This window comes from Nansenia antarctica, assembly GCF_963989245.1.
Source record: "Nansenia antarctica genome assembly, chromosome: 17".
Lineage (NCBI taxonomy): Eukaryota > Metazoa > Chordata > Actinopteri > Argentiniformes > Microstomatidae > Nansenia > Nansenia antarctica.
The window spans coordinates 10,516,344-10,527,948 of NC_137687.1; the positions used below are offsets into that span (position 1 = coordinate 10,516,344).

Here is an 11,605-nt window from a genome sequence, read left to right on the forward strand (position 1 = left end):
GCGCACGGGCGGGAGGGGAGCCCCGCTAAAGGCGCGCGTGGTCCCGCGCAGACCGCCGACGGTAGCAGGAAGCCCCTGTGCGACCAGGAGATCCGGGCCGAACTCAACAAGCACTTTGGCCGCCCGCAGCAAGCCATCCACAGCAAGGGGGAGCCGGCGGCAGTGGAGGCACAGGGGGAGAAGGGTGGAGCCTCGCAGCCGCCCGAGGAGGAGACCTCCACTGGGGGAACCCCCCCTGAGTACTACCCCAGGCTACCTGGTGGCTCCGGGTACCCCCTGCCCCCAGGTCTCCCCCCCTTCCACGAGGAGCTGGAGCTGGAGGGGCGAGAGGGGCGCTTCCTCTACCCCTGGGAGGGCACCCCCCTGGACCTGCTCTTCGACGGCTCGCCGTCCTGCTCCCCGTCCAGCTACCCCCCCTCGCGAGGCTCCGTCTCGCCCCCTTCCTCCCTCCTCGTCTCCCCCAGACACTTCGGTTGGCCCCACTCCTCAGGCTCGCACTCCCGCTCCCGCTCCGGGTCCCGCAGTTCCTCCTCGCGCCACCGGAGGCGCTCCCTCTCCAGCTCGCCAGACGGACGCCCCTCCTCGTGGTAAGCCTCAGCGACTCCCTCCCTCCCTCCCTCACTCAGTCGCTCTCCCGGCTGGGGTGACGTTTCCCCCCTCTGTCGTTTGAACGTTACTACTAAAGCATGGCGGGTGGACTCTCTCCGTGTGTACGGCAGGGGGCCCGGCTCGGCTCAGTCTTGTAAACACCCTTCCTCAACCATCTGGAGAGTTTGATGTCAGGGAGGACTGGTGACTGAGACTCTCTCAGCAGGTTGTCCTTCTTCAGCTGCTTTTACATCCATTTTTCCCGAGCTAAATGCAAGGAAGGATTCATTAGGTCTCTGACAAAAAAGGGTTTCAACAATGAGAGAGTGATGCAGGGAGAATTCGAACCTGGTAGACCGTTGTCTTTGTTTGGGCTGAATAGAATCCCGTAACCAAACTCTCGCTCTCTGTCCTACAGTATAAATCAGACTCCCGTTGCCGACTCTCATAAATGTGTGAGGCAAAGAGGTAGTACTGTGTTAGGCGAATCGTGACATCCCATGTACTGTTTAAACTACACACACAATGTAAATCCAAAAGGCAACTAGGAAAAATAAATAGTGCCTTAGGCGTCCTGCTTCAGAGTTGTCACAGCCCCCTCATCCCCTGGCTGTGAATTTGATTTGAGCTGTAGCTCTCATCCCCCCTTCTTCGTCTCCCCCCAGTCTCTATTTGATGCTGTGCTGTTGTTTTAAGCTGCAGCTGTTGTTTTGCTGAGCAGCAAATCCCCCTTTGTCCCACGAGATGAAAGCCAAATCTGGTAGTGAGTGTAGTCCTGGACCCCCCTTATCTCAAAAAGATGTAACATCATCGTCACCAAACTACATTTCACAGGGTTTCTTTTTGAATAGAGCAGAGGGGGTGGGTGGGTGGGTGGCTTTGGGTAGTTGTCTTATTGAGTGGCTCGCACGGCCCCGGAAGAATTATCTTAAAGTTACTAAGTTAGTTTCTTTGATTCCAGAATGATCTGTTCTGCAAACCAATAAGCTTTTTTGGGGGGGGGCGGGGGATGCTCTTCACTATGGTTCTCTATCCCTTTATCTCTATCCTTCTCCGAATCAGTCACTGTCTTTGAGGGGAGTCGGGAAAGAAGGTTGGACAAATTATCCTTACAGTACAATACATCAATACAATATTCAATCTTCTCTTTTACTCTCTTCTCCACTCTCGCCCCCTCCTCTCTTGGCTCCATGGAGCTAGCATAGCTTCTCCTCCCACTCTATTATTCAAGTCCATCTTTCGACAGCATCAGTTCAATAATTAAGCAAAGGAAGCTAAAGAGCCGATAGTCAGTGCAGAGGGGTGTGAGCTTTAGAGTTGGGCTGCTGGGCCTACGGACCTGTCTCTCATACAAGATAGATAGGAGGTGCATGTATATACTGGCCCTGGTGAGGGACTAGGTGAGAACTCCCAACTGCACTGTAAAGGAAGGGGGGGAGAGTCAGTAGTGGAATTAAAAGAAAAGTACCGTATGAACACGGAGTGAAATGTTTCAAAGACTTGTAATATGAAAAGGTTAGATATTACACGTTCGCTATCTCTCGTATCTCTATGCAAACTAGAGTAACATGATTTTAGGAGATGATGCGCACAGTGAGAGGGACATTTCTGCATTAGGTGTGTTATATTTGTTGTCGTTCAGTCAGGCAATGCTCTCAACAACGAAACATAGATATGCATAACTTATCGTTAGCCTCATAGCCTCAAGTCATATTTTGGCCAAATTGAGATATCTGCCTGACTCTTACTCTCCTAACACTGCTGATTCACTGTGCATTATTGCCTACTATGCCATCAGCCTATCAGAATGCTTGTTGTTACATTACAAAATCTCTGATCTGCCCAAGTCATCTCTTTGACATAGGCATTTTTGACACTACATACAAAGATGGCTCGGCAGACCACAAGTGAAGCATGACCTAGGCAATTATGCTATGAGACGTTATTATGGTATAACCGTTGATGATGTCGTGTTGATTAACCTGGTGTTCTCTTTGGTTAACGCAGGTCTCGTCATAACATGGACTCCAGCACTTTCCGATCCCGGACTCACAAAAGCCCTCACTCACACTCCCCGTCTAAGTCCAGATCTCCTCTCAGTCGCAGGCCAAGGTAAAGGTCCACTATTTAACTCCTGTCATTTATATGCATATATATATTTTATTTGATTTTATTTATTTTATTATTATTATAATTTCTATTATTATGATTTTATTATTATATGTATATAATGTATTTTTTTTTTTTTTCTTCTTATTATATTGTTCTATTGGCAATAGGTGTTTGGTTGATGGGTGGGTGGATACATAGGAAAAAGAAAAAATAGAAGGACCTTCATTCCTTTTTGTGTACCCATAAGTGCTGTACTGTGTACTTCCTTCTAATAAAGGTAAAGGTTCACCTCATCCCTTATGTATAACTTGGTATCCCCCCAGTATCTCCTCAATACATCAAACCCGTGACATCTCTATAGTTCATTTTCGTCCGCAAAGTGGCACCAGTGACACTCTGTACAGCTGGAAACACAGTAGAGGGCACAATGTAAACAAGTAGATTTGTGTTATTGATAGTGTCACATTGTTGTGATGCCGCAGGAATTGCATAACCAGTCAAGATATGATCCCGTCCATTCATATGCAGTGAATATGTCTCAGAGGAGACAGTTAGGTCTCAGGGCACCTGGAGCTGATGAGCTACATACACAATCTAGAGAGGATGAATTTAAATAACTCCATCCCCACATATCGTTATTCTAATGAAGTGGCCCTAAATTCTAATGAAGTGGCCCTAAATTCTATCTCCTTCGCCTTCACAACCGCTTGCAGAATTCATATGCACACAAGCAGATAGGCACAGTGTGCTGGAAATCCGACACCCTTGCCCCTGCTCCAAACTGATTTGGCATTGACGAGCCTTAATGACACCAGACATGCCCAAGAGTCCTATCTCTCAAAACGCACGGCCACGTCTTCGAGGAGGAAGTTTGAGAAAGTTGCAACTTTTTTTCCTAGATGAAGCCCTAACTAAGCAGAAAGTAATGACATGTGAAGTAGTGCTGACAGTGGCAGCTGCCCGGCTCCGACAGCGCGCTAGTCCGCTCTCCCGCGGGCCTCTCCTGCGGGATCCGTAACCTTTACGACGAGGAGAAGACGACGTCTTATTAATGCGTTTGTTTGTTTCCCCCCCCTCAAACCCTCCCCCCGCGCTGGGTTGGAAGGGCCCACTCCTCCTTGGTGACTATCGGCCGATGCGCCTTCTAAACGCAGACGTCAAAGGGAAGGGCGAATTTGAGGACAGTGAAGTGACGCGTTTGGTTCGGTCCTCCTCTCTAACAGGTATGACAGCTACGAGGAGTACCAGCACGAGCGGCTGAAGCGGGAGGAGTACCGCCGGGACTACGAGAAGCGGGAGTTCGAGAGGGAGGAGCAGAGGGAGAGACAAAGGCAAAAAGCAATAGTGAGTGCCCTAATGTATTGTATTTTCCTATTTGCTCAGGACACGTCCTTCATACATGCTGACTGGCTTTATAATAGCGTGGCTCCCCATAATGGCAGGCGTGCCCCCTCCCCCTGTATTACATAGACTCTGAGACAGATCCAAGCCTATGGCCATGCCACTGTTCCTTTTTTTAATGAATGAATACATGCAAAGTGAGTCCCCTGAATCATTGAAGCTACACGCGGTTCCTCTTTATCTCCAGGTTGTGTATTTTTACAGTCTCTGGTGTGTGGAAACAGTGTCGGATCTTATTAATCACACTACAGGGGTGAAAAAACGGGGGGAAGAGGAGGAAGGGGGGAAAGGAAATTACTGCCCAAGGAAATGTATAGTTTTTGAATAAGGATTTTTCTTTTTTTTCGGTGGTGGTGGTGGTGGTTCTATTTCAAATTCAATCGAATGTGATGAATATCTATTCGCCGTTCTCCACTCCTGTCTTTGTGTGGAATGACACACATTTCCAATACGGTAAAACCCTACTGAGGAATGCTACTAGGCAAATAATGCATAGGAGGTTTGGCCTGCGTGCATTTCAGGAGAAAACAATTACAGGCAAAGCCAAGCTGTCAGTAGGGATTTGGGAGGCCAAAGTATGTGAAAGAGACACACACACACACACACACACACACACACACACACACAAACACTGCCCAGCCTCAGGGTGCCATCTCAAAAGTCTGTGTATTTATCAGTTGTCAGCAACTAATATCACTAATTCAGCAAAACACTTTAATTTCAAACTGCACAGTATGCGAGTGTAGAGGAGGGAAGAAGAAGATGAAGAAAACAAAACAAAACAATCTAGTTAATTTATCTTTTTTCCCCCCTATTGTAAGAAGGGAGTGTGTGTATGTCATTTAGTCTAGCCTTCTCTTTGTGGAGGTGAACTTTGAGTTTAGTCCAAGGCAACTGATTTACATGTATAAGTTACCAGTGCCCTGGGGGTAGAATTTACAATTTGAATGGATCTCAATAGGCTCGCCCCAGTAATGGCAAGTAAATGAACGAATAAATAAATAATGCTAGTGATACAACATACCCCGAGGCATGGTGCTGTATTATATGATTAGCAGACACAATTAAATTACTCAAAAACTATAATTGCTCTTTCACTGGGGTTTTTTAAATTATTCCATGTGACCTCTTGTGTCCTTTGTGGTTCAAGGAACAGTATGTTTTATTCTACCCCCCATGGCTTACTGTTTTTCAGAATGGTGTTGCTCACTGGCTTCCTATTGGCTTGTGTGTTACAGTAGAGCTGAGCAGTAGGCCTACTGTAGCTCAGAGTTACCCACTAATCAGTGATTCTTAAAACGGGTTTGATCTTTCTTCAATACACACACTTTTATTAAATGTTTTACAATTATTTTTACACAGATTTATTGTGTAATACTAAACAACTCATGAACTTATTTTTTGAGTTGTCGGAGCAGCAAAGAGGAAGAGAGAGATGTCATCATGTGATTCTTAATACCAAGGGTTTCATGAGGTTTTGGGAAGGAAAAGGCAAGCATGAAAAGCGAGAGTGCTGAGATCTAAGGAGGCTGTCTTCAGATCAGATAAGAGAAGGTGTTTAGAACAAACCCAACCAATCATCTGGGGAACAAAACAGACAGGGCGACAATAAGACTGACCTTAAAGTCAGCTCTTGCCATGGGGTTGTTAAGGGAGCTGTTCAATATGGCCATAGAGATGAGTTGAAGGGGGAGAGAGAGAAAAGGGAGATTGCACTCCTCCTTTAATCTCTTCCTCTCTTGTTTTGACTCTAATGAGCAGGAGGAGAGACGCGTGGTGTACGTGGGGCGGCTGAGGTCCGACAGCACCCGGACCGAGCTGAAGCGACGCTTTGAAGTTTTCGGCGAGATCGAAGAGTGCGCCGTGAACCTGAGAGATGATGGGTAAGACGCTCCAGGACTTTGTGTGGGTGTGTGTGTGTGAGTGTGTGTGTGTGTGTGTGTGAGCGTGTGAGTGTGTGTGTGTGCGTGTGAGCGTGTGAGTGTGCTGTGAGTGTGTGTGTGTGTGTGTGTGAGTGTGAGTGTGTGTGTGTGTGTGTGAGTGTGTGTGTGTGTGTGTGCTGTGTGTGTGTGTGCTGTGTGTGAGTGTGCGAGTGAGTGAGTGAGTGAGTGAGTGGTGTCTATGTGTGTCGGGGGTCTGTCGTCTCTATCTATTCATAGCCCAAAAAAGCCCAAAGATACATTTTTATTGATTTCCTCTCTGCATATAAATAGTGTGGACGTCCGCTACGAGGATCCTCTGTTGTCCCGTTGTCGACTGCGTCTGACGTTTTTTCCTTTTCTATTCTCAAACTCTCTCAGGGATAATTTCGGCTTCATCACCTACCGCTACACTTGTGACGCCTTCGCTGCCCTTGAGAACGGACACACCTTACGCCGGTTGAACGAACCTCAGTTCGAGCTGTGCTTCGGCGGACAGAAGCAGTTCTGCAAATCGAATTACACAGACTTAGGTAAGTGCTGCTTTTGTTGTAGCGAGAGAGAGAGAGATAGAGCCCCGGAGTCACTGGCTCATACGGGAGAGAGAGAGAGAGAGAGAGAGAGAGAGAGAGAGAGGAGGAAGAAAACAAAAGCTAGAAAAACAAAAGGCTTTTGAGTGATGCCTTTAAAATCAAAGAACATATCTTCGCATACCGCTAACCCCCCCCCCGCAGCTTTGAATATGCCTCGAGGTATCAAAAGGGCCAAATAGAGTTCAAGGGTCACCCTGTGTACTTTCCAGGAATAGAGCTTCTATTCCTGCCTCAGTATCTCGAGGAAGGAGACTCGTCCTCCATTACTCACAGCCTCTATCTCTGTACTTTGTCGATATATGAGAAGTGTGGATATTGGGATAAAGATACCCCCTTTGAAAGCATGTCCGTGGGTTTTCTGATACCCTACACAGTGATGTATATTTTATTCGCTCTGTCTCTCGATGGAGGGAGGAGAAGAGAGGAGGAGGAGGAGGAGGTGGAGGAGGGGGGGGGGAGGCAAGGTTAAGTCCCATCAGCCCCCTCCCTCCTGAGTGAGCTTCCATCTGTTGCCAGCTGTTGTGGTGCGGAGCAGAGGCAGGACCTCGCTGTGGCACATAGCAGTGTGTCTTCCACGGAGAGGGAGGGAGGGAGGGAGAGATGGAGAGAGGGAGAGAAAGGGATAGAGAGGGAGGGAGAGAGAGAGAGAGAGAGAGAGAGAGAGAGAGATTGAGGAAACAGGGCTGACAGCTAAGACCTGATTGATAATAATCAGCGCTCTCTTTCCCATGAAATGCTTTTAGACACAGGCTTGGTCCCTGAGAAGCATCTGTGTGCAAAGTGCCGGTGACTTAAAAGCACGAGATAGAACTCTTGATTAATCTATACACAAGTAAAAGTATACGCGTAAAAGACTGCACTTGATGTTAGAGGATGGATACAGCTATAGTGCTGGATGACGCCTTTAATAAAAAATGCAGGACATTGATAGAATCCAAGCCTCCCCCTACACATCGCCTATGTTTGACATGAAACTAGGTAAGGGTCTTCATCTCTACTTCCCCAAGGTCTGTATCACTAACAGGGGGATAGACACTCTAGAAGCCATGTTGAAAACATGAGTGAGAGACACTCCATTAACAGGGGATGCTGTGCTCTGCAGCCTAAGAAGATCATTTTGCTCCGTTAGATGATGGGGGTTAAGATGGCAAGTGGGGTTTCTAAAGTCAAGTTGGCTTTCCACTTCCACGTTTATTTTCTACAATATGTGAGGTCAGGAATGTATAATGCAGTGGGGTTGGAAGGTCAGTGGGTCACTCAAGAAAAAGGGATGGCATTTTTCCTCAAGAAAACGAGTATATTATTGTCTGTTTCTGAGGAGGCCTGGGGTGAAAGCAAAGAGTGGAGTTATGTTTGTGAAAACATACTCACAGAGGCATTTGTTAATCCAATCCAAGAGCCTTCAGGCAAAGGTATTATGCTTGAGATGACAAATCAGTCCCAAGGAATAAAAAAAATACCGTTCTGTTTGCTTTGCCTCCTTTTTCAGAAAGGCTAGTGAAGTTTATCCCAACCTGCACAGATAGAGGGTAGAATAAAGGAGGGATGGGGGGGAAAACGAATGTTCTCTTCAAGCTGGGGACTTGAATAATGTCATGCCGCAATGGCCTCAGTTCCTCCTCTCAATCTTACGGCCTCTTGTCTTTTTTTTTTGTTGTTTTCCAAGACACTGTCCATTAGTTCTAAGTAGTACGTAGGGATATTTTTCATCCCTCAAGGTGCGCGGCGTGACACAATCCACCCCTCGGCCATAGTATTAGATCACGACTGGCATCTCCTGGCTGCCATGGTCATTCCCATTTCTCAAGCTCTCATAGTGTGCCGCTGCCTGTGTGTGGGGGGGCCCCATTTGTGAAGCTGTCTGCCACAAGAGATAAGACACTCTTTATTTATTATCACGTCTACCAATCAAAATATGAGCCTCATGCTTTTGCGGTTCTGGGCGTTTCTGTGCTCCATATCAAAAAAGCTTTATTTTCCACACTTAGCGTTTGAATGATGTAGAATGACTTGAAAGTGTGGTGTCTGACGGAAATCTAATTTGTGGGACCGTGAGATATCAAGTAGGAGAGGGCATAGATAGACTGATTATTTATCGTCCCTTATTTGAGATAGATACAGATGTGCCTAGCTAAGTAGCTTGGGTAATCAGTAGCTGATTAGCTTAGAGAAAAATGTTGTATTGGTGATTGCATAGGATTGGATAAAAGAGGTTGGAAATATATGATTTGAATACATTTCAGTGTGACCTCACCTCTTAAGAGTGCAAAATAACAGCATCCGCACACTCCAAAAAACGTTGTTTATTGCGAGCTTTCGGTCATAGACCTTCTTCAGGCATTCTTCACAGTGTGACCTCACCTCTTTCAAACAAATAAGTATTATAATATTTATAATATGATGTGAAAAGGCTAATAATTTGACGAGAGTTAGGCTTCTAGAATTCCACTCATTGCTGATTCTAGATTTCTAGCTGCTTCTAGAATACTGCTCATTGCTGAAATTTCTCTGGTTTCAGACTCCCATTCTGACGACTTTGATCCAGCCTCCACTAAGAGCAAGTATGACTCCATGGATTTTGACAGCTTGCTGAGAGAGGCCCAGCGCAGCCTGAGAAGGTAACCAATGCCATCCCCACCTGCTGTCTACAAAGAGGGAATTCTGATACCTCACTAATGTGTCTGTCCTTTGACTACGAGACTACCAGAAGTTTTACACTCTATGTAAGAGAGTATATACAGATGAATATATATAGACCTATATATATATATATATATGAATATATTGAAAAACAAAGTTTACATGAACATAGCTGCTGAAGAGCTGGAAGGGGACATTTTCCGGGAAAGCCAGTGAACCCTCATAACCTGTGCACAGTTGCTGTACAATGGTCAGTGAAAGACATAAAAGATTTATGAGAATTTTCTCCAAGCACTACTACAGCACCCACAATGCTTTGAGTGGTGGAAAAAGGTGCAGCTTGTTCAGTCTTTTCTCTTCTTTTTTTTTGTCGTTGATTTTCTTTTTTTTTAAATCTGGTGTTTGGATGTGGTGTTACATTAAGAGTACAGGGGAAACGTATGAAGCTGAAGATAACAATGCTGTCTACATTTTCTGAAAGAATTTCGCCCTGTATTTACAGATATTATCAAAAAGGAATATTTTTATTTTGTGTACATATCAAGACAAAGTTCGTTATTTGTTACAGCTATGCACTGTAAAATGCAGCCTTTTTAAATGATGAAGAAATTTTTCTTAATTAAGAATGTCGATCTGTAGTTATTACAATTATGTGAAACATGTTGTACACCTACATGATGTTTAGAAGACATGACATGATTGTAAAAAAAAAAAATGTGTTGGGGATGGGTTTGCTCATTTTGAGGGAGCATGTGAACAAATTTTTCCTTTTTTAAGATTTATTTTGTCTGGGGGGAAAAAGTTAACCATGTATAGTTTTATCTGTTTATAACGTTTCTCAATCAGTGTTTTTTCCTTATACATTTTCCTTGTAAAATGCATTTTTAACGTGTTTTTTCATGATTGTAAAAAACAACAAACCCCATTCTTTTTTTAAAATAATGATTTCTGACACAATCAGTACATATATGTGTTTTTGATTTCAATGGCTTTTTATGGCTATCGTAGTGATACTCAGTGAGAAAGACTACTATGTTTAATCTGTCCAATCAGGATAAACCATGCATATTTATCTATTTATTTTAATATTTCAATCAAAATATTTATGGTCTCCATCTCATGGCGCACCTCACAAATTTTGCTATTTATATTGTTCTTTGATTTTGTTATTTATCTTACAATCAGTGGGTGAGGTGTACAATTAATAACGTTTTTGTGGGGGAATATTACTTTCTATGCCTTTCAGAAACAATCAAAAGATTCAAATAATCACTTCCAACAGTGGCCCCTCATGAGATATGCTGCTCATTGTTCAAGTGATTTCTGTCTCAACAATAGTGGTTTTGCAACCATGGAAAAATTGTCTACCACATGTTTTTCTTTATACACAGTAGAACATGAAGCAATAAAATGATTTTGCAGGTATTTTGTCGTACCACTGTAAAGATCTCTGTCGTTGCTCCACACTCGCTTGATTATGTGAATGCCAAACAAAAGTTTACAATTTACTTTCCTGACTTTTTTAAAATCTTGTATTTGATGTACAAAAACTATATAAACATGTTGATGATAATAATATTGACATTATTCACAATAATTACGAAATAATGAATAATAATAATATAAATGAAATAAAAAGTATATAAAAAAGCAATAAATTATTTTTCAAAGTATGTATTTTAGCTCATGTTGTGTGGTTTTGGACCTGACCCGTTACCCAGCTGCTGGCTTAAACATGGGGAATATACTCCAGCGATCACGTGACCCTGACGAACACCGAGAGAGAACGCATCGTTTGCCCCTCAGTTTTGCATTTAGGTCAGCGTATTATGTTTGTGTAAAACTTCATCACCTTGTGGCTTCTTCTTCTGTATAAATGTAAAACTATTCAAAGGAAAACACAGTGTGAAAACTAGTAAGAGTTCAACAAGCATTCAATACAGTACCAAAACGTTTTAGTATAGTGCATGGCTATTAGAACGATGACAGCCGATACAGCACATACTTTGGATATCTGGCTCTCCAGTCTAAACGGCGGTACTTGAATGACATTATATAAGTCTGGCGAAACTACTCGATACTGCATACCGCATCATTTTCCATTAGCCCGCCTCCCAGACGAGATATCACAGCACCTCCGACATGACATAAAAGGTAACCTTGTGGTTTCTCGTTCAATTAATATCCTGTTTATAGTGAGAGCCAAGTAATAAGAGAACCAGCCTCTATCAGTCGAAAAGGAAAAGTCTTTTGTATTAAAGCTTTTGCTGATCACAGGCCACCTTCATAGAGTTTCACTGAGGTAGTAGATGAAACTGCTACTTTTGACGATGCAAAGAGGCGAACTCATTG

General features: G+C 44.1%; 1 protein-coding gene across 1 annotated transcript in view; it reads left to right on the plus strand.

Annotated features, from left to right (window-relative positions):
- The window catches only part of ppargc1a (peroxisome proliferator-activated receptor gamma, coactivator 1 alpha), a gene marked incomplete at its 5' end in the record, with an annotated part of 42,813 nt that extends 33,448 nt beyond the window's left edge, over positions 1-9,365 (plus strand). Inside the window, 6 exons of the mRNA XM_080547628.1 lie at positions 1-587; positions 2,596-2,700; positions 3,924-4,044; positions 5,860-5,984; positions 6,402-6,553; positions 9,132-9,365. The exon at positions 1-587 is cut by the window's left edge and continues 653 nt beyond it. Of these exons, the coding sequence (XP_080403754.1) occupies positions 1-587; positions 2,596-2,700; positions 3,924-4,044; positions 5,860-5,984; positions 6,402-6,553; positions 9,132-9,235 (1,194 nt within the window). The 3' untranslated portion in view covers positions 9,236-9,365. The remainder of the gene's footprint in view (positions 588-2,595; positions 2,701-3,923; positions 4,045-5,859; positions 5,985-6,401; positions 6,554-9,131) is intronic.
- Between the last annotated feature and the right edge of the window lie 2,240 nt (positions 9,366-11,605).